At 32.5% G+C, this 25983-nt stretch overlaps 13 protein-coding genes across 13 annotated transcripts; 5 read left to right on the forward strand and 8 right to left on the reverse strand.

Annotated features, from left to right (window-relative positions):
• Positions 1-86: 86 nt before the first annotated feature.
• Positions 87-446, reverse strand: RPS26B (40S ribosomal protein eS26 RPS26B; the record flags this gene model as incomplete). The annotated part of the gene is made up of 1 exon (XM_064857852.1): positions 87-446. One exon carries the CDS (start codon positions 444-446, stop codon positions 87-89), a length of 360 nt encoding a protein of 119 aa, XP_064715212.1.
• A 1645-nt stretch (positions 447-2091) lies between these two features.
• On the forward strand, positions 2092-3054 carry GTS1 (Gts1p; the record flags this gene model as incomplete). Its single annotated transcript, XM_064857853.1, has 1 exon — positions 2092-3054. The coding sequence occupies one exon, from the start codon at positions 2092-2094 to the stop codon at positions 3052-3054; it is 963 nt and encodes a 320-aa protein (XP_064715213.1).
• A 265-nt stretch (positions 3055-3319) lies between these two features.
• On the reverse strand, positions 3320-6397 carry SAK1 (serine/threonine protein kinase SAK1; the record flags this gene model as incomplete). Its single annotated transcript, XM_064857854.1, has 1 exon — positions 3320-6397. The coding sequence occupies one exon, from the start codon at positions 6395-6397 to the stop codon at positions 3320-3322; it is 3078 nt and encodes a 1025-aa protein (XP_064715214.1).
• An 896-nt stretch (positions 6398-7293) lies between these two features.
• Positions 7294-7959, reverse strand: VFA1 (Vfa1p; the record flags this gene model as incomplete). The annotated part of the gene is made up of 1 exon (XM_064857855.1): positions 7294-7959. One exon carries the CDS (start codon positions 7957-7959, stop codon positions 7294-7296), a length of 666 nt encoding a protein of 221 aa, XP_064715215.1.
• Positions 7960-8420: 461 nt separating this feature from the next.
• Positions 8421-9557, reverse strand: LCP5 (small subunit rRNA maturation protein LCP5; the record flags this gene model as incomplete). The annotated part of the gene is made up of 1 exon (XM_064857856.1): positions 8421-9557. One exon carries the CDS (start codon positions 9555-9557, stop codon positions 8421-8423), a length of 1137 nt encoding a protein of 378 aa, XP_064715216.1.
• A 508-nt stretch (positions 9558-10065) lies between these two features.
• Positions 10066-10851, forward strand: NSA2 (rRNA-processing protein NSA2; the record flags this gene model as incomplete). Its single annotated transcript, XM_064857857.1, has 1 exon — positions 10066-10851. One exon carries the CDS (start codon positions 10066-10068, stop codon positions 10849-10851), a length of 786 nt encoding a protein of 261 aa, XP_064715217.1.
• An 817-nt stretch (positions 10852-11668) lies between these two features.
• On the reverse strand, positions 11669-14170 carry RSP5 (NEDD4 family E3 ubiquitin-protein ligase; the record flags this gene model as incomplete). The annotated part of the gene is made up of 1 exon (XM_064857858.1): positions 11669-14170. One exon carries the CDS (start codon positions 14168-14170, stop codon positions 11669-11671), a length of 2502 nt encoding a protein of 833 aa, XP_064715218.1.
• A 1107-nt stretch (positions 14171-15277) lies between these two features.
• Positions 15278-16969, reverse strand: YCK3 (casein kinase YCK3; the record flags this gene model as incomplete). Its single annotated transcript, XM_064857859.1, has 1 exon — positions 15278-16969. The coding sequence occupies one exon, from the start codon at positions 16967-16969 to the stop codon at positions 15278-15280; it is 1692 nt and encodes a 563-aa protein (XP_064715219.1).
• Positions 16970-17487: 518 nt separating this feature from the next.
• EAF3 (Eaf3p) lies at positions 17488-18960 on the forward strand (the record flags this gene model as incomplete). The annotated part of the gene is made up of 1 exon (XM_064857860.1): positions 17488-18960. The coding sequence occupies one exon, from the start codon at positions 17488-17490 to the stop codon at positions 18958-18960; it is 1473 nt and encodes a 490-aa protein (XP_064715220.1).
• Positions 18961-19288: 328 nt separating this feature from the next.
• On the forward strand, positions 19289-19822 carry DDP1 (polyphosphatase DDP1; the record flags this gene model as incomplete). The annotated part of the gene is made up of 1 exon (XM_064857861.1): positions 19289-19822. One exon carries the CDS (start codon positions 19289-19291, stop codon positions 19820-19822), a length of 534 nt encoding a protein of 177 aa, XP_064715221.1.
• A 63-nt stretch (positions 19823-19885) lies between these two features.
• Positions 19886-20818, reverse strand: GET4 (the record flags this gene model as incomplete). The annotated part of the gene is made up of 1 exon (XM_064857862.1): positions 19886-20818. The coding sequence occupies one exon, from the start codon at positions 20816-20818 to the stop codon at positions 19886-19888; it is 933 nt and encodes a 310-aa protein (XP_064715222.1).
• Positions 20819-21192: 374 nt separating this feature from the next.
• SEY1 (dynamin-like GTPase SEY1) lies at positions 21193-23565 on the forward strand (the record flags this gene model as incomplete). Its single annotated transcript, XM_064857863.1, has 1 exon — positions 21193-23565. One exon carries the CDS (start codon positions 21193-21195, stop codon positions 23563-23565), a length of 2373 nt encoding a protein of 790 aa, XP_064715223.1.
• Positions 23566-23884: 319 nt separating this feature from the next.
• On the reverse strand, positions 23885-25477 carry SWT1 (mRNA-processing endoribonuclease; the record flags this gene model as incomplete). Its single annotated transcript, XM_064857864.1, has 1 exon — positions 23885-25477. The coding sequence occupies one exon, from the start codon at positions 25475-25477 to the stop codon at positions 23885-23887; it is 1593 nt and encodes a 530-aa protein (XP_064715224.1).
• Between the last annotated feature and the right edge of the window lie 506 nt (positions 25478-25983).

Below are 25983 nucleotides of genomic sequence, written 5' to 3' on the forward strand. Positions count from 1 at the left end.
TTCAAATTAGAAGAAAAAATAAAACATATAAAAATAAACTAAAATAAGATATATTATTATAATATGCTATTTAAAATTGAATATACTTATAAAGCCTTCTTAGCGGCATCAGCTGGAGAAACTTTATTATCTCTGTTAAATCTTGGTCTTTGTGGAGGAGTTCTGATTCTTCTGTCAGATCTAGATCTAACTCTAACAATTCTAGCATGGATAGCACAAGAGACACAGTAGTGTAATTTGTTGTAGGTCTTTGGTAAAGCGTATTCAGCGTAAACAGAGGCTTCGGAAAGATCTCTGATGGCAGCAGATTCAACAATGTTTCTGATAGCCATTCTCTTGATAGCCTTATCCTTTGGAACGGATTTGGAACAGTTAACACATCTAACTGGCTTAACGTGACCTCTACCCTTCTTGTTTCTACCGTTGGAAGCTCTCTTCTTTGGCATTTTTAGACTGCATAAATAATGAATGAAATAAACAAATAAATGACAACGTGATGATATTTAATGTCAGTTATGCAATTTTATTTTTGCATGTTTGTTAGTAAAAGAGAAATGATGAAACAATCTATTAAGATGTATTTACCATACATTTAAGAAGGTTTGAAAAGGATACAGAGAAGGGCTATAAAAGTAAAACAAAAAAATGGTTATAATATCTATATTTATAATATATTTCCATTGGAAAACAACCCATCGCAAGCCTTTTCTTGATACTTTCTTATACTAAACACAAAAAAAAAAAAACATCTCAAATCCATGGATTATCTGTTTGATAGTGATAACCTACTGTAAAGCCAATAACTTGTAAAAATTAAGTTAAAAAACCAACAATTCTATTGGTATAGATTATACTCTACAACAGTTTTGATTCATTAATAAACTCATGATCCTTCTTAAAATCTTCTTTTATCATATCACGATAACACATACTATTTGCTATAATAAAGTTCTACGGTCTCTTTTTGGCTCTTGAGGGAACAAGTCTTAAAATAATAAACAAGAGATGATATTAATAAATATTAGACAACAAAATATAGATTAACAATAGTAAATAGTACTATGTTAAGGTTGTGCAATACTAAACATTGAAAACTATGTTTTCCTCTACTCATGTGTCTACTACTTCCATCTTTTCCCCCTCCTCCCTCTCTGCCTCTCTTCCTGCACACGGCCTTTGCCTTCACCTTAGCGAGTTTCTGACTTCTCTTCCACGAAGCTAGGCCGGGGCCTGTGGGGGAAGACACTATACTGTTCTTGGTGCCGCTGATTACTGAGGAAATGGCCTAGGGAGCTTCCCTGTTGGTGGTGGGCGGGGACAACTGTGAGAAAGTAGAACGACGAACTGAGGAAGTGTTTGTTCTTCCCCTTCCCAAGATCTGGTTGTCTCGACACTGTTGTTGCGCCTTCTTGCTATGGGACAAACACCTAAACAAACGGTGGAGGAGATGGCATCATCCCTCACATTTCCTTTCGTTCATCACACTAGAGGAAGGAAAGGGGGAGGGTGAGAAAAGAAGAGCAAACACTTCCCCAGCCCACAGTGAGAGAGAAGTATTATGTTTCCCCTGTGGTGAGGTGAAGAGAGAGCATCACGTAGTCTCTCGCTGTGGTTTAACTAATCTGTAAGTAGTAGAGGGCCTTTTCTCACTAAGGAGAAGGGATGGAGAAGGTGGGAAAAAAAACCTCCTACTTCCGTAACATGACAGGGCGTTGTCAAAAATAGTGAAAAACAAAAAAAAAAAAGTTTGTATTAAATAGGAAATATATAAATGTAAAGAAAAATTTTCAACACCTCTTGCTGATGTGTGGGTTTATACATTTTATGCAGTCTTGAGTATAGATTGAAATTGCTTTGATAAACCCGGTTGAGTTATCGTGGCTGGGGTTATACAAGTTCTACTTTGACGTGTGCTTTATCGATTAAAATATCTTTTCTCCGTAATCCAACAACTTCATATACATAACCAACAACTTTAGGGATTTTTAATTGCAAAGTATTCTTAATAATAGTAATAATAACACTGAAAATAACACTACATAATATATAGAACCAAAAGAAAAAAAAAAAACAGATAACAAAGAAAAAAAAATGGATTATCGGACAATACTACAGGACAGATTACATGGAAGTCCACACTATAACCAATGTTCAGATTGTCATTCTAGAAACCCTACATGGTGTTCCATGACCTACCATGTCTTCTTATGTACAAGATGTGCAACATTACATAAACAACTATTAAATAAGGACCCTTATGTGTCACGAATTAAATCAATCACATTAGATCATTGGCCTCCAGATGAACTTGAAACATTTTGTAACGACAGAAATCCAATAGTTAAGACTCAAATGAATTGCACAACTAATAATGTCTTCGATTTACAAGACTTAATAAACAGGAAGTACATTCAACCTATGTTGTCGAATGGTAAAAATAATAGGGCTGGTTCCATGAAAATCTCCGGTCGAAGAAGAGCACAAGACTATGAATTAAGTAAGTTTGCTACCCAAATCAGACAAATTCAAAATCAGTCGTCAACCTTTTTCACAATAGACAACATCGTGGAAGCTCTGCTGATATCTAGAGGCAACGTTGCTTCAGCATATGATCTTTTGCAAGATTTTGATAGTTATAATCATAATAATAATCAAGCTAATAGAAGGGATAATATAACGCCTCCAGAACTTCCAAAAAGACCAAATAATGAAATTAAACCAGCTATATTTGACGGCACTAACATCATATCGAGTCAATACACCAACAATAGTAGCAATAACAATAGTAGTACCTCCATTAATGCTCCTAGGCCTGCAATCTTCGATGGGACTGTGGACTTAACTCAACCTAACATATATCAACAAGGAATTATTCAACCAGCAATTAATCAAGTACCCGCAATGATGACACAACCTACTGTATATCAGCAAAATATACCACAACCTCTACCTGTGAATTATGTCCCAAATACTACTTCTACTACTGCTCAACAACAATACGTCTATCCTTCAAATTATGTGATACCTCAATATTATCCTATGCAGCAACAATGAAGGGTGTAAATGACTGATACATAGATAGACGTTACTAAGTAAAAGGATATAAGATAGACATTTCATTATATTATTCTTCGTTTATTCATTAATCTATAAATATATAAATATATATACTTTAATATTTGCATCAAAAAAAAAAGAAAAAGTCATTAATCTTTATAAAAGATTGGCTAGAACACAAACCTATTTTGGTTTAGTGGTGATAGAATCCCTAAAGAATATCTCTAAGTATCTTTTTCTATTTGGCTGTTTTCTTGCAGTTTTATATATCTTGAGATGTTTGATAGTTGGTTGCAAACCCATTTCCCTGGAACCGTGACATATCAAACGAGACCACACTACCCACTCTTTCTGGATCAACTGCAAACTCAAACGGTAATGAATCTGTAGAATTTGTACCCTCGATAGGGTGATATATGTTGGATGATAATGAGGACGAAGAAGAAGAGAATGAGGAAGACGATGATGACGAGTATGATGATGATGACAAGGAGGATGAAGAAGAGGAACATGTGGATTGAAAACTCCCACTTTCATGTGAATCAGAATCAGATCCATTCAATGCATCTATAAAATTACCACGTTGAATTCTTCGTAAAGGAGGTATCAATGGATTATATTGATTAATCATATGTAAATTGCTATTTGATTGTTTCATATTATCCCTAGGTAAATTTTTGCCATTAGATTGATTGTTCACATTATTGCCATTGTCATTATTATTATTAGTGATGGTGCATTTGACCGCATCTTTATCTTTGGAATTGGAAAAAATTATATTGTTATTCGATTTATTTTCATTCTTTTTATTTCTATTTTTATCTTTACTAGTAGCTACTCTAGATTTTATATTTTTCACATTCCTTCTACTGTTCTTAGTCTCTAATCGAGGAGTTGGCGTTCTGATTGTTGGCTTAGTAAAATTTGTTTGACTCATATTATTATTGTTATTACTGATTACATCGCCACTATTATTAGTATTTGTCCCATATAATTTGTTATGCGATACTAGAAATGATCCAAAACCATTGGATGATGAGAAGGATGGATTTCTAGTATTAAAATAACTTGAAGATGGATTTGAACCATCAAAATTGACCAAAGAAGGAGATTGCAAACCCACTTTATTCAATGCATAATTATCAATGTAAAATGAATCTAAAGATGCAAAAGAGGAGTTAATAGGAAGATTGATAACATTATTATATTCCTGAATCTCTAAGTCATTATCATTGTTATTACTCAATAACGGATTGTTTTGCAATTTGTCATTACCATCACTATGTGCTGCATATAGATTATTGCTCGTCATATAATTATTATTGCCACAGACATTTTTTTTAGTTAAAATTGGGCGAGTCAGCATTTGTTTATCATTTTTGCTGAATCCCTCACTTTCACTAGATTGAATTGATTCTAATGATAGTTGTTGAGTTAATGTGGTTAGAATATCATGCTCTCCAATATCACTCATGATAGAACCTTCACTTAACAATAAACTCAATTCGCTATTATTTTTCCTAAATTTTTTACCTGGATTAATCTCATTAACTGACGCTATATTGCTATTATTATTGTTATTCTTGATATAATTCTTTGAATTTAAAAATGAATCCTTTATTTTTTTACCAATACCTGACACCGCATATTTTAATTCGTGTCTTGTAATAGAAATAGGTTTACATGATTTCTTATGGTTCTGTTCAAATTCTTTCTTATCATGTAAAATATGTTTTATCTCACTTGGATTATATTTGGGCATATGATTAAAATCCCAGCATATGAAGCTATGAGTCTTTATATCTGCTACTGGAATTCTTTTTGCAGGGTTTTTCTCTAATAAACGATTCAATAAGTCAATGCACGAATCATATTCCTGTTCGCACGAGACATTTGATACATTATTGGAATTTAATTCATTGAATGATGGATACATTACTTTATCATTGACAATCTTTTCGAATAATTCTAGTTCATAATTAGACACAAACGGTAACTTCCCAAATAATAAGCAATACAACGTTACACCTAGTGCCCAAATATCAATCATTAGAGAGATACATGACCCATTAAACAATTCAGTTCTATTCACATTATATCTTGTAAACACTTCTTCGCCTAAACATATCTCTGGAGCAAAAAAAGCCGGTGTTCCTGCTGTTTTTGCCAGTTCTAATTCATCAACACTGCTGGTGATAGTAATAGTGTCACTATTATTATTATCAGGAAGGGTGGATTGGGTATCTAAACTATTATTATTGCTACAATGTTTCATAATATTTGTGGAGGCCAATGAGACACCAAAATCAGATATTTTTACCGTTCCATCTTCTGATATTAAAAGATTTGCAGGTTTTATATCTCTATGGATAATTCCTTGATAATGTAAATATTCTAGGCCTAGTACAACTCCTCTAATAATCTCTCTCGTTCTCTGGAAACTTAAAATGGGGGGACCCTTTGCATCCATCTCTAAACAATTACTATCATCATACCATTTGACTTCACCTCTCGAACAATACTCCAGCACCAAATATATTTTCCTTGATTTCAAATCGTCCAACACTTCAATCAATTTCACAACATGTGGATGATGTAACTTTTTCATTATAGCTATCTCTCTTTTAATTTTATCATTCTCAATAATTTTTTTAAAAAAAGTTCTGTGGAATTTGTTTCTTTCATGCCTGTTGACTATCTTAATAGCTACGAATTCATTTGTGTTTAAATCCTTTGCCAATTTAACTTTCCCATGTTGACCTTGCCCCAGTTCTCTTATAATTTCATATGTATTTAGCACCTTGCGTTTGGATACAGGATCATATGTCAAAGATATTTTGTTCGTTTCTTTAACTTTAGATTTCCAATCATTTCCATGGTGAGAGATAAGCACTTGGTGCATTGGATGGTTCAGTTGACTTATTCTTTGCCTATCCAATAATAGATTAAGTGAATCTGTAGATGAATTGGTAGAAAGTAATGATACTCGCCCTGATGACCTTGTCTTAGCCAAATATTGGTTAGTTTTCCCTTGTTGGTTGTCCCTAGATTTAATTTTACTTATATCGGTACCATCAGAAATAAAATTGTGTTGTGGTATAAGAGATGGATAAGATTCATGTGTATTCTTTGTATTCATGTTTTGGTCCATTATGCTATTAATATTAGTATTAGTATTCCTATAATATGCATTATTGTTTTCATCACTACTATTTTCATGCACGGCAGGCGGTAAATTATGTGATTCCGTTCCACATATTGCCATGTTCAACTTGTGTTGTAAATCTAATGGGACATCTACCTCTTCAAAAGTGTCATTACTGTTGCTATGACTATACATATTTATCCAATCCCTCGATTAATAGTTCTTGAACAAGCAGACAAGTATATATATGTATATAAATAAATAACAGTACTGGTGTAATTAGGAATTCTCTCTTTTTTTTGTTTCTTCGGTTGTGATTATTTAATAAAAATAGTGAGTATACATATACGTGTAAATATTATAATTCTCCTGTGTTACCTTTAAGTTTAACAATACACATACACGCTCACTCTTTTTGTTAGCTAGCTTTATTTATTTTTGATCCTCTCTCTAAGAAAACCCCACCGTGTCAAAATTGTTTAAACCAAATAAATAATTATAAATATAACAAGTGTATACAGGTATAGGCAACGGGTAGTGAGTATACACACAAAATACACTCGTTATGTCTCTCTAATATTCAATTATGTGAATCAATCAATTGATTCTATCAAAAAAATCACACATAATAAGTTTTTTCTATCTTTAAGGTATTTTTTTTCTTTTTTGTTTTGTTTTTGTTTTTGTTTTTGTTTTTGTTTCCTGTAGAAAGTTTAAAAACAAAGATCAATTTTAGTTGTAGAAAGTTTCTCTTCTTGTGTGAGTTTAAGAAGAGTGAACACAGAAGAGTTCTCATCAAGTGAGTTGAATCATGAAGATTAATTGGGGGTTGTGGATGTGGATAGCTCAACAGTGGTTCTATTTGAGCGCTAAGTAGACGATTAATAATTTGTAATCTTACTTGACATTAGAATCCCTTCTATTTAAAGAACTGACGAGAAGTTGTCCTGATAAAAGTGACATAGAACTCTGTTTAAAATAGATAAGATGCATATATACACTGTTCTTTGATTTCTGTCCTTTTTATATGTTTCTGTGAAGCCTGTAACCTTCATGTATGATTATGAATGTGAATGTAGTAAATAAATAACTTACTCAAGACTACTTTTAGGAGCTGTTGGGAAATTGAATTTTGATATTAATTCAGAGGGATCTGTATTGCTATAGTTTGCAGCTTCCCTTTTCATCAATTCTTCTTGCTTCTTGAGTTGATGTAATCTACGTTTTTGATCTCTATGAAATTGTAGTCTATGTTGAAACATTTTATCACTAAGTTTAAAACGTTTATTTTGCTTTTGTAACATAGTCATTGTCTCTAATGCTGTGTCATATTTCAATTGCAATTCTTTTCTTACTAATTCAGGAGTAGCATCAGCTTTACTAGTACTATTACCAGTGTTATTATCTTTAATTTCTTCATCAATCGTATCTTTGTCTTTATTCTTATTCTTTTCTACTTCCCTTTTTTTATTGAAAATAGTGGTTATCCAACCATCCCAAGACTTCGACTGTTCATCTTTACTATTTAGCTGACTCAATCTTTCTTGACAACACCTCAATTCTTCAACAGCTTTGTAATATTCATCTGAATGTAATGGGACAACAAACTGTGGATTATCGTCCAAGTGGATATCACATGAATATATCCAATCAGGTCCGGATTTATTGAACAACACCGTTGATGTCAATTTATGACATATCAAACATAATTGTATATCTTTATCTGCTACTTTCCTTCTAATATATTCGTTATTCATTAATATGGTTGTTTCTTACTTATTTTCCAGAATTATGACCGTGGCTTGTTAACAAAAGATTGGATATATATATGTATATATGTATACGTATGTACGTACGTGTAGTTATACGTATACATTTCTATAGACAACTGAGAAAGAAATGAGTAACAGATGGATATGATGGGGCTGGTTAGGTGGAACTGGAACTAGGTTGTTTTTGTATGATGGTGTTTATTTTATTGATTTATTTTTCTTTATTCCTCTAAGCATTTTCTTGATTCTATAGTATGGAAACTAAAAGATGTTTACTGGAAATAAACAAATTTGCAAGTTAGATATATTCGAGATGTGGAGTATTAAATTGCAGAATCTGGTCATATATATATATATATAACATATACAATTGTGTTCATATATATATATATATATATATATATGTGTGTGTGTGTGTATGTGAGTAATTCTGAGTCTTTCTTTTATTACAATCTTTTTTTAGCTCTTTCCCAAGCTGTTTTAGATCTTTTATTCCCACGTCTTGATGTACTGTCCTCCAACTTTCTCTTTGAGTTAAATATACCAAAGTCTTCACCACCTATAATGTTGGCTCTTGCTGCATGTTCTCTTTGCTTCATCCTCTTTCTTTCTGCTTTGTTCATACCTAGATAATTAATACGTGTGAAATTTTCTTCTTCATACTCCGTTACACGACGTTCTCTCTCTGTATCTCTTAACGACTTGATCCCACCACGTCCGTGATCTACAATATTGGCACCAACAGATGATTCCCAATCTGGTTGTTCCGACTGATCTCTTAAATATTCATCAATAGCTTGCATACGCGATCTATTACTATGATCCTTATGGTCTTTAGCATTAAATTTATCTTCAAAATGTTGGGATATGTGTGCTGTTGGTGGTAACATGGCACTAATCTTTGGTGGTCTATAGATACCATCTTTTTTAGGTTGTTTATTATTCTCATTATTTTCTTCTTCTTCTCCACTTTCATGTCCTCTACCTTTATCTTTACGGATTGATTTGCTTTTAATAACATTGGGACGGTATGACATTTCCTCTTCTTCTTCATCGCTACTATCACTGTCACTACTGCTACTCTTGCTATCATCGCTGTTGTTTTCCTCGTCACTATGAGACCTATCATCATGGTCTATTCTAGATAATTTCTCTGTTGCACGTCTTTCTGCGTCCATATATTCCTTTTCCATTCTTCTGTAAGCTCTAATTAATTTATCTAACTGATAAGACAATTTCTTTTCCAAAGGCTTCACACCACGTTCTAACACAACACGGTTCTCAATAGCTAACTGACGGCCCTTATCACCAGTTGGATCCCTACAATCTGGATCCATCTTATCATGGGCAATCATTAACAATGACTGCACATAAGATAATATGGCACCATTCTTCAACGATAGTAAAGATACCCTTTCTTTTGAAGATGATGAAGCCTTGTCCTTGGAGTCAAAGAAGGATTCAAATCCATTGGATTTATCCTCTTGTCCTTCTCCATATAAGTTCTCCAGTTTTGATACTGATTCTAATGTTGTCTTTAGTGATCCATTGATGGATTCTAAAATAGCCTGTAAACTTGACATATTTCTTGCTTCTTTTTGCGGTTGTTTCTGATTATTTTCACCCCAGACAGGCTTAATTATTATCCTAATAATAAAATGTCACACTTTTGAGTGTTATATATTCTTCTACTGGTACTATCCCTCTTCAAACCCGCTTTAGTCTCAAATATATCATATTTCTCAGTTCATCTCATCTCATCTCATCTCATCTTATTTTATTTGAATATACTGTAAAAAATTTTTTTTTATTTTTCAAAATTTTCATTTCTTCCAACAACAACAAAAAAAAAAGAAATAAAAAACCATAAAAGAATAGAGAGACTGAGTAAGCCTTGAAAAGTTTTGAAGCTCATCGCAAGTGTTGTGTGTGTGTAGTTTTGATGAAACAGTCTCTTTTAGTTAGTATAGTTGGTGAGTGTTAGTTTGAGTTGATTTATCGTGCCTCTTATTTTAATATTCTTGCATATACATTAAAATAGAAAGATAAAGATAACCAAGATATCAAGCATCAAATAATATCAATTTCGTCATGCCTCAAAACGAATATATTGAACAACATGTTAAACAGCATGGTAGAAGATTGGATTATGAAGAAAGAAAGAGAAAGAAAGAAGCAAGAGAGGTGCATAAAATTGCTTATCAAGCACAAAAATTAACTGGTTGGAGAGGTAAACAATTTGCTAAGAAGAGATATGCTGAAAAGGTGGCTATGAAGAAACGTATTAGGGCGCATGAGCAAAGTAAGGTCAAAGGGGGATCCAAACCATTGGATGAAAATGGGGATGCCTTGCCAACATATTTATTGGACAGAGAACAAACTAATACTGCTAAGGCTATATCGTCTTCTATCAAACAGAAAAGATTGGAGAAAGCTGACAAATTCTCTGTGCCATTACCAAAAGTTAGAGGTATCAGTGAGGAAGAAATGTTTAAAGTGGTTAAGACAGGTAAATCTAAATCTAAGTCATGGAAAAGAATGATCACAAAACATACTTTTGTTGGTGAGGGGTTCACTAGAAGACCAGTAAAAACAGAAAGAATCATCAGGCCTACTGCTTTGAGACAAAAGAAGGCTAATGTAACACATCCAGAATTGGGTGTCACAGTGTTTTTGCCAATATTAAGTGTCAAGAAGAATCCACAATCACCAATGTATACACAGTTAGGTGTCTTAACTAAAGGTACCATCATTGAAGTCAATGTGTCTGAATTGGGTATGGTTACATCTGGTGGTAAAGTCGTCTGGGGTAAATATGCACAAATTACTAATGAGCCAGACAGAGATGGTTGTGTCAATGCAGTTCTTCTTGTATGAATGATTGTGGTATGATCTAAATATTATCTATATCATTTTCCTATTTTTGTTTTGGTTATTTCTTTCTTAAAATTTCCCTTCCTTTATCGTCAATCTCTGTTATTATTCATATTAATTCAGATTCATTAGATTTTCCTTAATAAATCCTTACTCTTTTCCTTTTGATATATTTTCTCGTGTGGATAAACACGTATATTTAATTATATTTTATATCAAAGTGATAATACAAACATCATTAATGAACATTAGAATATATCTACTTACATACTAATTCATACATACTCTTTGTGTACAATAAAACATCATACGTCAAAATCATAGAAAAAAAGATATTCAGAACATCTGTGTCGTAATAAATCATAATACTTATGATAGAAATATATAATTTCATATGTATATAATAATACTAATAATAAATACATTAACAGGATATAGAATAACGGTAGAAAGTGGGACAAGGTATAAATAGATAGAGAATAATGGTGGTAGTGAAGGAATAAAACAATAATAATAAAAAAAAATGGTAAATATAAGAACTAGCAAAAAAATAGAAATCAAAAAGGAAAGAAGCTTATGGAGAATTCATTATTATTTCACTTTTGAAATCTTTCTTTTTTTCTTTTACCTCCATTAGATTGATGGTAAGTATGGTAATAGACATGAGGGCATTAAAAGGTAAAGGTGAAGAAGAAGAAAAATTAATCATTCAAAAATACGTAAACAAAATATATTTATTGATCTTAGTTATCTTAATAGAACATTAACATTATTATTGGCATTTCATTTAAATGTACAAATTATTTTATATTTTTTTTATTCACTCTTGACCAAAACCAATAGTTTCTTCAACAGCTAATGTCAATTTTTGTTTTAAGCTATCATAATCAGTATATGGAGGTAAGTCGACTCTATTGAAGCAAGTGTGTGATTTAGGTAATTGTTGGCATTCCCCTGCTTTTTCAATAGTAAATCTCCTTGGACCATCAGAACCTTGCAAGTCCTTAAATCCATTGACCGGTATTCTTGATGTACCGGTGGTGAACTGTAACAATCTTGCTCTTTGTTCGTTATCCCATTCACTGACACATTTCCAGAACCACTGAATAACTTCATCAGACTCTTGATAGCCACGGTAATCTGTGTGTTTTTTCCAATCCTCGATATCGATTTCTGCAATACCACCAATTAGTAATTCCAATTCTCTTTCATCGAAAACTGTCACTAAATCTTCAGGAATCAATTCATTAAAACCATCCATAAAGGCTTTAAACTGTTCCTGAACTCTATCAACGATTCTCCATTGAGTGTATTTTTCTACATATTCCTTTTTGTTTTCATCAGTGACCTCGATGTCTCTACCATCCGGTATTAAATCCACAGTAACTACCTCACCGAACCTTTCATCATCTGCACTAAACGTTAGATCTAAAACGCCGTCTATTTGGTTGTCTAAGGTCCATTTTAACGAATTGTAAACATCTGCATCAACACCCTCCATATCTTGTAATACAACTTTTTTCCTAAGCATCATTTTATATAGGGCACCGACAAAGAATGCATCTAAGAATCTTCTGTGGAAAACACCAAGACCTACAACTCTACCGATAAATTTGAAATAATTTAAATGTTCAGGGTTAATACCACTATTTGGATTTATCTGGATGGTGTAATTGTCATGGGCACTATATTCAAATAGACAATAGAATGGGTTAAACATTTCGTGTGATAATAAGAAGAAGAATTCTCTAGAGACACCACCATAATCCAAACCTTCTTCACCGTCGAATTTGATCATTAATCTTTTCTTTAAATCTTCCGGTGTTTGTCTCATAATTTCTTGGTATGCATCTTCGAATATATTCTTTCTACGTACTTTAATATGACATTGGCCAGGTAAGATTCTTAATGCTGGTTGTGACCTGAAATAAATGACTTTACGTCTAAAATCACGTTTGTATTGTGGCACATTTTGATCAAGGGAGGAAGGCAATCTTGGATCATCCCATGTTGTGGTCTTTGTGTTGTGGTCCACGAAATAGACACGTGCAGTATTAGTTAATCTCATTTCCCAACCAGATGGTAATGGACCTAATTGGGATACAGGTTGTTGTTGAATGGTTGTGTTTGTTGGACCATAGGTACGGATATACTGCTGTCTTCTTGGGTCCACCCAAGTGGTGGTTCTTGTATTGTGATCTACAAAATAGGCCCTACCTTCAGGGGTAAATCTTTGTTCCCACCCGGATGGTAATTCACCTAACCCGGATGTGGTAGCACCAGTAGCTGCAAATGCAGCAGCTACTGCGCCATTGACTGCAGGCGTGTTATTATTGTTACCAGTGACTTGTACGGAGATGGAACTATTTTCGCTCGAGTTTGCACCATTAGCATTACCTGGAAGTGTTCTGCCTCTATGCTGTCTTCTTTCTAACTCAGTGTTTGCATTCAACTGATTATTACGTTCAAGTTCATTTTGATCTGTGGTTGGACGTTTCCAAGTGGTAGTTCTTGTATTATGATCCACATAATAGGTACGACCGAAATTGTCGGTTCTTCTTTCCCAACCTGGTGGCAATCTTCCATATTGATCTTCGAAGGAGGAATATTGTCTACTAGCGTGATCATGCATATTGTTATTATTATTACTATTATTATTATTGTTGTTATTATTAGTGGTTGTTGATGTTGTCGATGAGGTTCCTGCTGTCGCTGTTGTGGCTGCTGCTGCCGTAGAACCACTTTGTAATGTAGATTCAACAGCCTGTGCAGTAGTTCTTCTTTGAGTTGAAGAAGAAGTAGAATTTGAAGCATTAGAAGCAGTGACATTTGCGGATGCAGAAGAACGTGAATTCGATTGTGCTGCAATTGTTGTTGTTGATGATGATGATGGCAGTTTAGATAAGACAACAATTAATCTACCGCTAACATTCATACCATCATTAGATCTTTTCAAATCTCTGGTGATAGTCTCTTCTCTTATTCTATTATTATTGTTGTTGTTGTTATTGGATATTGAATCTTCGTCCAAATGACCGAGCACATCACCAATGCGAATATTGACTACACCAAGGAACCCTTGATCCTTTTTCTTAAATTTTTTCTGGTCGAAGACTTGAATGGTTAGGATTGAGTTTTCATTTATGTCGTTGAACTTGAAAGTTTCATTCCAATATGGATTCAATGTTTTCTTGGCAGCTGAGGTTGATTTGGTTTGGTATCCGTCGATAGTCAAGACAGCGAAGGGATCAGGAGATCTGAAGACATCTCTTTTATAAAGAGATTCAGCAGCCACTAATTTGACTGATATAGAAGCAGGCATAGTAAAATATGAAGTAGACCAGTATATATGCTAAAGAGGAGGGAGCGAGGGAGTGAGAGAGAGATATATATATATATATAGAAAGAGGAAAAAAAGAGATTAAGAAATATTTATATATAAATAAAACACAAACACAAACACGCACTCACGCTCACAACAAAAAATGGATGGGACAAAAACAGATGAATTAAGTTTGAATATCCAGATATGTTTCTTTATGGATGAGATAAACCGTTCCTCTTAACTTATATATATATATATATATATATATCTTTTTTTTTGTTTCTTTCTTGTATGTTCTGATTGTAATGTTTATAGGATTAGTTCCACTTGACTTGGTATTAAAGATTAAATCAGAACCCAGACAAAAAAATACTTTTCCAGACAGTAGGTGTAAATATTAAATTGCTGTTACTGTTGCTGTTGTTCTTGCTATAGATAGTTAGTTAGTCAGTTGCTATGTTTGGATCTAAGAACCAAAACTAAAGAGTCTACAAAGCCCTTTTCCTTCCGTTTCACACTTCAATTTTTTTTTTTATTTCATTTTATTTTTCATTTTTCACTTTCACCTCGAATGTGTGAAATTCACGTTTGTTTTAACCTCCTGTTTAATTTTTATTTCACTTTGTTTTCCTCCCCTTTTCTTTTTTTTTCCCGCTTGCCGAGAGAAATTTTTCATTTTCATTTTCATTTTTTCCTTCCCAAAAAAAAAATGAAAAATGAAAAATGAAAAGAACCGCGGAAAAAGAAGTCCGACGGAAAAGTGGCAAGACCTAAAACAAAAAATAAAACTCCTCTTTTTCCTGCTACAAACAGGTGTTGTGCCCTAACTGATATGTGGAATTCTATGGGGAAACTTGGAAATTGTGCGCGTGCAACCCTAAGTAACAGGTCAAAGGACTACGAAAAAAACAAAAAGGAAAAGGAAAGGGGAAAGAAAAAAAAATGTTTGTGTTTAAAAGTTTGGTTCTATCGCCAGTCTTTTTATATATATATATATATATATATTGGATATTATCAATATTTTGTATATATACATATCTAATAGCATTTCTAACAATGTTTCTACTAGTTGGATATGCATATTTTGTATTTTTGTATATCATACTAATTTCCAAAACAACATAACAGTAAATTACAACAATGTCTTCTATTTTCATTTATCCTTGTAAAGTCGTCGTCATTGTTATTATTATTATTATCATTATTACTATCGCTATCATCATTTGTTACATAGTAATTATCACTATCATATCTTTGATTATTTAGTGGATGATTACTTCTGTAGTTGTTGCCTTTCTTGAATAAAATATCATTTGGGGATTCAATCGAATTATAATTTCTATTAGAAGAATTGGTTATTATTCTTTGTTGTTGTTTACTATTCTTACTATTTCTACTAGTTCCACTATTATTATTATTATTATTATTATTATTATTATTGTTGTTGTTGTTGTTGTTGTTGTTGTTGCTTATCATCTTACTTGGTGTATCTTGAATATATGAAGCTGATTTGTATTTATTATTATACAAGCTATCAATATTAGGATTAGGGTTAAGATTATGACTATGGTTATGACTATGATTATAGTTATTGCTGGAACTAATTATGTTTGAATCCGTTGGTGTGGGCGTAGAAGTACAATTATTGTTTTTATACATGTTTGTGCTCTTATTTATCACAGTTCTGTCATATGGTGAGTTCGATCCTTTCCTACTATCCATATTGAATCTTGCCTTGTTTGTATTTGTGTTTCTGGGCGTTGGGTTTCCATATCCATGTAGATTTGTTCTTTTATTGACTCTAATATCCCACCCCTTTCCATCATTCAACTCCATCCAATCATAATGGCCATCATCAACTATTTTATTCTCAACCATGACCTCATCAATTAAACCAATCAAATACTCATAATCCGGCTCTTCATTGAATTTCAATCCTCTGGAATACGACAAAAACATAGCAAACTGTCTTGGTATCAAATCGTTCATCAACAACTCATTCGGTGGAATCTTCTGTTTGGTATGACCGATCTTTTCGTACTTCAATTTGCTGTTCGGCGCTTTCAACCCTTGCCAGGGCAACGAACCTCTTAAGAAATAGAAAAGTACATGGCCAATCGACTCTAAATCGTCTCTACGCGATTGTTCTTTGCCAAAATGCGTGTTTATCGACATGTATCGGGCTGTACCACTCAACGATTTCTTCTCTCTATATGGTATATGATGTTTTGTTCTCGGGTCTCTATACTGTTTCGCCATACCAAAATCAACCATGTAGATCAGGTTGGGATCGTCGTGCGCATTCTTGGTAATGCACTTGTTCTCCTTGCTGACCAATTGGTACTGCGATATCAAGAAATTATCAGGCTTAATGTCTCTATAGATCAAATCATGTTTGTGGATCTCTCTGATTCTCTGGATCATCTGCTTCGCAATCAAACATGTGGTCTTCACTGAGAACTTGCGTCCACACCATTCAAATAGATCTTCTAATGAGGGTCCTAACAAGTCAATGACCAGAACATTGTGCATCCCCTCCTGGCCGTAGTAGTATGCGTGTGGGATCCCCAAACACCCATTCAGAATCCGGTACGCCCTGAATTCGTCTCTCAGCTGCGGTGTCTCAGAGTTACGTGGCTCGAATTTTATAGCAACTGGCTCCTTATGGTTTTCATTCAGGATGTTTTCACCTTCAAAGATTACACCAAAGGATCCCTCGCCTATCTTGTTTCCCAAAACGTAGTGGATTCCTACTATATGTTTTTGATGATTCGATCTACGAACAGACGACAGCATATCACTTATCTGACTATTTAATATCTTTTTGTTTTTTTTTGTCTTTGTAATGTTTTATTCTTGTTTTCTGCGTTTTAGATACGTCTCTATTTGTATGGTTGTTGCTATTAATCAAATACTAGTTTGAGATTTTAGTTAGATTTTAAGCTCTTCTTACCTAACCATACACACTGACAACTCAAATTCTCAACTGAATGCTTCCTTTCTACTTCTATCTCGCCAATCTACATGCTCTTCATTCTATTGATAGTCTCTTTTTAGCCTCTTCTTTTGGTCTCACAGATGAATTTGAAGATGGGAATAATTTTTTTTTTTTAGTGGAATGGAGGGAAAAAAATACAGTTGTTGTAAACATTTAAGTGCTTGAAACTTTTTAGAATTGCATGAGGGAGAAGGAATGAAAAGAGAAAGAGAAAGAGTGTGTGTGTGCGTTTGTATGTGCATTGTTTAGGCGAGTGTACTGGTCTAGGGAAATCACAAAATATAGATATAGTCATAGAAAGAGAGGGGAAGAAATTATGGGTTCAGAAACCAAAAATACGAGTTCGGTGAATAATGAGAAGATCAATTTGAACCAGTTTGTTGTTGGTGGGAAATGTCTTGCATTCCATGGTCCATTGCTTTATGAAGCTAAAATTTTACGTATTTGGAATCCAACTGGACATAAATTAATACTGGATAATAATAATAATAATAATAATAATAATAATAATAATAATAATAGTAGTAGTAGTAGTAGTAGTAGTAGTAGTAGTAGCAATAGTGGCAGTAGCAATAGCAATAGTAATAACAGCAGTAGTGGTAGTGGTAGTGGTAGTAGTAATAGTTCAAGTAAACGACACGATCAAAGTGATTTATATCCTCCAGAAGATCTACGGGATCAATATAATTTCTTCATTCATTACCAAGGCTGGAAAGCTACGTGGGATGAATGGATTGGTGTAGAGAGAATTAGAGAGTATAATGAGGAAAACATTGAATTGAAGAAACGGTTGATTCAAGAGGTCAAAGATAATCAAAGATCCAAAAATCAAAATGATCATAATAGTAGTAGCAGTACCAGTAGTAAAAAGAGGAAGAATGGCAGTGATTCAAATTTAAGTAATAAAAATTCAGAAAGTAATAATAATAATAGTAGTAGTGGTAGTGGCAACAATAAACGAAGGAATGTTGAATCTGGATCTGGGATTTCTACTGCTTCTTCTTCTTCTTCTTCCACTAGTAAAAAAAATTCATCGTCATCACATAATGGATTTAACAATAAGCATGATAGGAATGGTAATTCAAATATCAAGCAAGATGCCAATAATAGTAGTAATAGTAAGAGAAATTACACCAATGCTAATAACAATAATAATAATAATACTTCATTATCTCCAAATTCTTATCATGACGATTCAAATCACTGGAATTATGGTCCATCCAGGTTGGTATTGCATATACCTATCAAGTTAAAGGCGAAATTGGTGGATGATTGGGAACTCATAACAAAAGATAAAAGAATATTGACGCTTCCTTCTAAAATGACAGTCAACCAAATGTTATCTATTTATAAGAAACAGGCTATGAAAAATATGACGTTGGTGGAACAATGTCAATTAAATGAGTTTCTATCAGGCTTAATAGATTATTTTGAATGTTCTCTATCGAGATTACTGCTGTATAGATTAGAAAGGCTACAATACGAGACTCTGTTGAAGCAGTACAAGGAAAGGAACGAAAGGATGATCAAATCTGATATATATGGACCATTGCATCTGTTAAGATTGATCACCATTTTGCCCGAATTGATCTCGGCTACCACAATGGATTTGCAAAGTTGTCAATTGATAATAAAACAATGTGAGAGGCTATCGATTTGGATGACTATTCATATTGATTCTGTGTTTCCCACCTTGAATCCTCGTGAAGACAGCAGGGTTTTGTTGAATAACGAGGAAGGTTATGATAATACATCAAGTCAGTATGAAGGAGTGGCATTAGGATTATAGATAAAAATAATCATATATATATATATATATATATATATATATAAATCTAGATACTTCTATCTTTTTGTTTGTTTAGTTGTTACTCTCATGTTTAGTACTCTCATATATACCTATATACGATACTTGATGGTTTACAGTTTTATAATAAACGATTCAAAATTGTTTCTTATCTGTTCCACAGAAAATAGAAGGGTCTCAGATCAATATATATGTATATACACATATATATATATAGAACAAGTATGTATGTAGCATTGATTTCTGGCAAAGTACTAACGAGAGATCAACAGTAACAGTAAGAAGTGGTGATAATTATTAGTGTGGATAAATGTTCTCGATGGAAAGGTCTAAGGTAGCTCGTGTTGGTAGAAAGAATCAGGTTTATTCAAAAATAACAGGTGCAAGAATAGTGGCTGGTTGTGTTTGTTTAAACGAGGAAAGAAACAAGGTGTTGATGATAACCTCTTCCGCAAGCAAAGAAAAATGGATCTTGCCAAAAGGTGGTGTGGAATCTGATGAACCAAATTACGAAACAGCTGCACAAAGAGAAACTTGGGAAGAAGCCGGTTGTGCAGGGACTATTGTTAAATCGCTTGGTGTGGTGGAAGACATGCGTCCACCTAAAGAATGGAATATGAATTACAAAGGTAACACAGAAAATGGTGATACTATCATTAAACATCCACCAAGATCAGAATTCCATTTCTATGAATTGAAAGTGAGTCAGTTGTTTGATGAATACCCTGAATGCAACAAAAGGAAACGTAGATATTTTTTATATGAGGATGCTAAAAGAGAATTGATAAAAGCCAAGAGACCGGAACTTCTTGAAGCTTTAAACAGATCTAGTATTAAAAGATAGGTTTTTTCTGTACCTAGTATTTAGTCATATCTAACATCTATATCTAATTATATAACTGTTTATTTATTTACCACCCAATAAACCAGTCATCATGTCTTGTAAGAAGTTGGATTGTCTTGGTGGGATGATATTGAAATACTCTTGCCCTATAAAATCTAGTTGACTTTGGTATTTACCAGCGTAATTTGAATAATGTTCTTTCAAATTTAAGAATAGGGTTTTATCTTTTGTTTGACATACTAGAATTAATAATTGTAAGAAATTTAATTCAGGTAAGTTCTTTAGATACCACATTTTAAAGATATCTTCTCCCTTTGAAATCATTTCATAATCAAATTGTGGAAATTTTGCAACAAATTTACTAATAAATTGGTCTCTTGCTTTTATGGTGAAATCTATATTGACGATAAATAAATAATTGAAGATTAATCTGCTGATAAAGTCACCGACAAGAGTAGAAACATTCTCATCTGTGACGGTGTCCAAAAACCAATTCCATAGAAGATCAATATATTTAGTAAGACTCTCAGATGTACCTAACATTAAATATCTCTCAGCTTCATAGACAAATCCAGCATCTAATAATTTTATGGCAATGGCATTATGTAAATGGGGATCACCAAATTTGCATTCACCAAATTTAATAGACCAATTATTCATACCAGTAACGACATCTTTCAAATTGGGTTCCATTGGATCGATCAAGACTAGCAATTGAATCAATTTCGCCACTGAGGAATCGCTGACTTCAATGTTGGCCATATCATAGATTTCCAACAGATAGAATATCAAATCAGTACCTTCACCACCTTGTTTGGCAGTTAAAAATGATTGAGAACCATGCATGATCAATTGTATAGCGTCATCATAGGATTTACTGTTCACATATCTGTTAGCAATGGTTCTTAAAGTTTGGTGTGCTTCATAGTAATTACGTTCCTCGATTCTCTTTTGGAAACGGGCAATGACCCTGTCTAACTTACTATTATTACTCATTTTTTGACTAGTTTTTAATGATCAGTATGCCTATTCTTATGTCAATAGACAGTCACTTCTATCGTGCGTGGACTTGTTTGGCTACTTTCGCCTCTTTTACGTCTCTCTGTTACGTTTAATTATTTATTTATTGAGTCCGTTGCGTTTACTAAATTATATTTATGTGAAAAAAAAAAAAAAAAAAAAAGAAAGGATCAATGTTAAGAAGAAGTAGAAGAAATAAAAAGAATCGCAACTACAATTAGCAAATACACGCTTAGGAGAACAAAAAGCACATATCTGTGCATACGTATATGTGTGTGTAATAGCTTCTGTTGTCTAGAGTGCATTCATATTATCATTAACAACTGTATAAAAGAGAATCAAGTGAAACAATGGTGGAACAAACAGCCATCCAATTAATTAATGAGGAGAAACAATTTTCAGATGCTATCTTACCTTATTTTAAGAGCATCTTAGAAGAAAAGGATATTGGTCAAAACTATCATGTTATATCGGTGTTTGGTTCCCAATCTAGTGGTAAGTCGACCCTTTTAAATATTTTGTTTAACACTGAATTCGACACAATGGATGCACAAGTCAAAAGACAACAGACTACAAAGGGGATTTGGTTAGCTCATACTCATGAAATTAATAATAGTCATGATGATCGGTCTTTGTTAAATGAAGAATTGTTTGTCCTAGATGTAGAAGGTTCAGATGGTGCAGAACGTGGAGAAGACCAAGATTTCGAAAGAAAGGCAGCTTTGTTTGCTATCTCTGTATCCGAGGTGTTGATCGTTAATCTGTGGGAACAGCAAATTGGTTTATATCAAGGGAATAACATGGGGTTACTGAAGACTGTCTTCGAAGTTAATTTATCTTTGTTCGGGAATTCACATCAAAAGAAGAAGGTTCTATTACTATTTGTTATCAGAGATCATGTGGGTGTTACTCCGTTGGAAAGTTTAAGCGAATCTTTGATTAATGAATTAGAGTCTCTTTGGGATGGCCTAAATAAACCAATAGGATCTGATAATATCTCATTATATGACTTTTTTGATTTGAAATTTGTAGGTTTAGGTCATAAAATTTTGCAAAATGACAAGTTTATTGAAGATGTTAAAAAATTAGGTGATCAATTCTCTCAGTCACCAACAAAATCCGAGAAGGCTATTTTTAGACCTATATATCATCATATGCTGCCATTAGATGGTTGGTGCATGTATGCACAAAATTGTTGGGATCAAATTGAAAATAATAAAGATTTGGATTTACCTACTCAACAGATTCTTGTTGCAAGGTTTAAGACAAATGAAATTTTGGAAGAAACATTTATTAAATATTTCAATGATTTTGATAAAATAGTTCAACCAATCTTGAATAATAGAGATGATTTGATTTTAGAATTGAAGCATATAAAAGAACAATGTCTAAGCGACTATGATTCTATGGCTTCACGTTATACTAAACAAGTTTATTTAGAAAATCGGCAATCTCTAATATCTAAGATAAATGAGAAATTTGAGAATTCTGTTGATCAACATTTAAAGGATGTCTCCATAGAGCTGTTAGACAAAATAAATGATATTATTAAAGAGAATATGAATAATAAAAAGTTGACTTTCATTGATAGTTTAACTACTGTAAAGGATTCAATGGATAAACAGTACATGTCCATTTTGAAGAAATTTAATGAAAATGATTTATTATTGTTATCCTCGGTTGAACAAAAATGTAAAGATTTCGAAAAATTGCTTGATTCAAAGATTATAGAATTGAAAAATAACGAATTGAAATTATTAATATCAAAAGTGAGGAAAACTATTACATTTGAAATTAAAGATGAAATTATACCTTTATTATCTAATCCATCCTTAGACGTTTGGGATAAAATTATTTCAAGGTTTAATAGTATATTAGACAGAAATTTAAGCAAATATAAAGTTCAGGTAGCCGCAGTTGAAAGCACAGAGAGTGATAAAGATAATTCTAAAGAAGAAGGGGATACTCAGTCCATCCAATATGATTTTCAACTTGGTCTTGGCCAAATTACTAATGATACCACAGCTAAAAGGATTCATTTTGCAGCATGGCTTTCTTTAGCTACCACTACTCATGATTATTTGAAGTCTGATACAATAGTTAATATTATAAGAGACACTTTCGAAAATGCTTTCAGATACGATGAAAATGATACTCCAATTTTATGGAAAGATGAACAAGAGATTGATGAAACATTTAAAATGGCTAGGAGAAAGGCTTTATCAGTCTTAGATATATTGTGTATGGCTAAGACATCCGATAATGTTGAAATAGTTCCTGATGTAAATATTGATGATGAAATGGGCAAAGAATATGAGGATGAGGTGGGGATATATCATATGACAAGATTCTCTCATATTTTAAATGAATTAGAAAAGGAGAAAGTCTTACAACAATTTAAGAGACAAGTCAATCTTATTGTTATTGATGCAAAGAGATCTATAATTAAGACTACTACACATATTCCATTATGGATTTATGTTATTATTGTGGTCTTGGGTTGGAATGAATTTATGATGGTGATTAAAAATCCATTTTACGTGACTATGCTTTTGATTTTATCGGTTGCTTTCTTTTTTGTTCATAGATTCAATCTTTGGAACCCGGTTCTTAATGTTGTTTCCGTAGCAATTGGTGAAACAAGGCAAACAGTTAAGAGTAAATTAAGAGAATATGTACTGGATGAACATGAGAAGGTGCCTCATAAAGCTAGGAGTATGTAAAGATAAATTAATGCAAAAGGAAGAACCAAGAAAGGGGAATGATGATTGTTGATAATTGTCCTTTTTTTTTTGAAAGTGATTATTTTTTAAAAGTTTATTAACTTTATATAAATATAAATATACATATATTAACTACAAAAAAATGCAAAATGTTACAAGCTTTTCTTCATCTTAACGAAAGTAACTTTTATTAATAGAGGAAAAGAGAAGAAAGTTACTATGATGAGAATAGATTAATACTTATTACAATGATGCGTGTAATTTTTAAATATGAATTAATGATAAATATAAATTCTGTAAAAAATAAAATATTTTTTTCTCATTTATTTTTAAATTGTTTCCATTTGAAGAAATATTCCTTCAGTTGATGATACTCTTGTTCGCTTTTTTTAATAAAAAGATTTTCAAGAATATCTTGCCAGAAAAATATCATATTATCAATATCTTCTTGTGATTTAGGGATGCTTATTAGACAAACTGGAAGTTTTTTCCAATCCTCTCTTTTTATTTTACTATGTCTAAAATAATCAGAGAATACTGAAATCCAGTGGCTATAAATGCAATGAGAACAATCTTGTAAAGTTTTCAATTGTTCTTCCTTGAAATCAATATATGGTAAATCTCCACCGTATTCATCATTCATAATGCTTTTGATGGTAGTGGTGACAACAAATTGAATATCCATATATATAACTTCAGCTTTTTCCGCTACTGTCATTGATGCAAACATTGGGGTGGGATTTAGATGCTCATCAGTGTTTGAATTGTTTATTTCTGTTGCATTCACTGCTTTTTGTAAATATATGTTATCATAAATTTCGTTATTATTATTTTCATAAGGTAAATTAAGATACATAGTATTATTACCAAATCTAGCACAATTTTCTTGATATGATTTACTTGCAATTAATTCGCTAGTCATCCCGTCACGATATGAGACAGTCAATATTTCTTCTGTTAAAGCTTTCAAACATAGATTTTTATCATTAGAAAGTAAAATTACAAAGCAACCCAATTTTTCTTTGAAATATAGACAACAGTCTAATATAGAATCATCTTTGTAAGTATTAGGATTTAATCTTTGTCTCAATTTTTGTCCTATGATACCAGAGTTAGCTTCAGCTAAATTTTTATATAACCACATATTACCAGCTCTGGCATGTCTAGCAATGGTAGTGGAAGTGGAACTTTTTAAACCATCTAATTCTGCCACTGTCGTTGTTGGTACGACTAATACATGGTGATAAATTTGACTTAATTGTCTTAATCCTTCTAAAGTTTGTAATTGTGATATAATAAAATTAGTATCTATTACATAAACAGTTTGTAACTTAGTAGGTTCTAATGCAATATCATTATTTGGTAGGAAATTATTGTTGTGAAACTCTTGTATATAATTAGAAGAATTTGCATTATTAGAAGACAATAATCTTTGTTGGGTCAAATAATTAGAAACCATTTGAATATCATTTGCATCTGATATATCTTCCATTAAAATATCTTCTTCATGATCACTGTTAATTGGTCCATCCGTATTTGTCTCTGCCAGTCTATTACTAGCCACAGATTCTCCAATAGCACTAGAAAGGGTCATATCTATAGCATTATTAAGATTAGCAGTGGTAGTTGTAGCGATGATGGTGTTAGTGGTATCATTTTTGCACCTATTATTATGGTGAATACTTTTAATTTTATCTTTCTTCAATGCATCATCATATACTTTATGACGATTTTTATTGTATTTTGCTTCAATCGCATTATTTAAATCTTTTAGACTATACTTTTTGTTAGATTCTTCTATTCGTTCTAAAATTCTGGAGTTTTTATCAGAGTTCTCTGAGGTTTTATTATATCTGTTATTAGTTCCTTGTAAATGCCCTCTTTCTGCGTATATGGAAGTCAATCCCATCATGTGACAATATATAAAGACTTAAATCAACTTATTAATTGAGATTTTGTTCCTTCTTTGTGTCTATATGTGTGTGGCTATTGCTTATCCCTTTAAAATGGATTCATTATTACACACAATGCTATATATGTTTCGCCTATTACAAAGAAAAAGATAAAGGCTGTTATTGGAAAATTGAATATCAATGTGTATCTATTGGTGATCAGAATATTTTGTAAATAAAATATTGTGCATAATAATAATGTATTGCCCTAACTGCTCCTCTCTTTATTTTACTTTTTATCTTATTAAATAGATATTTTTTATCATTCAATTTTAGTTTAATCTTTAGATTTTTGACATAGGTGGAATATCCAAAATTGACACAAAATAAAAATAAAAGTTTATTATGACGTGAGGGAAATTAATACATTACAGCATTCGATGAATGTAAAAGGATTTAGAATGATACACCCGTCGTTTATTTATTGAAAGATTGCTATGAACGAATGTATGCAATGCAATGGGAT

The sequence above is a fragment of the Arxiozyma heterogenica genome (assembly GCF_036370985.1).
Source record: "Arxiozyma heterogenica strain weizmannii chromosome Unknown scaffold_16, whole genome shotgun sequence".
In the NCBI taxonomy this organism is placed as follows: domain Eukaryota; kingdom Fungi; phylum Ascomycota; class Saccharomycetes; order Saccharomycetales; family Saccharomycetaceae; genus Arxiozyma; species Arxiozyma heterogenica.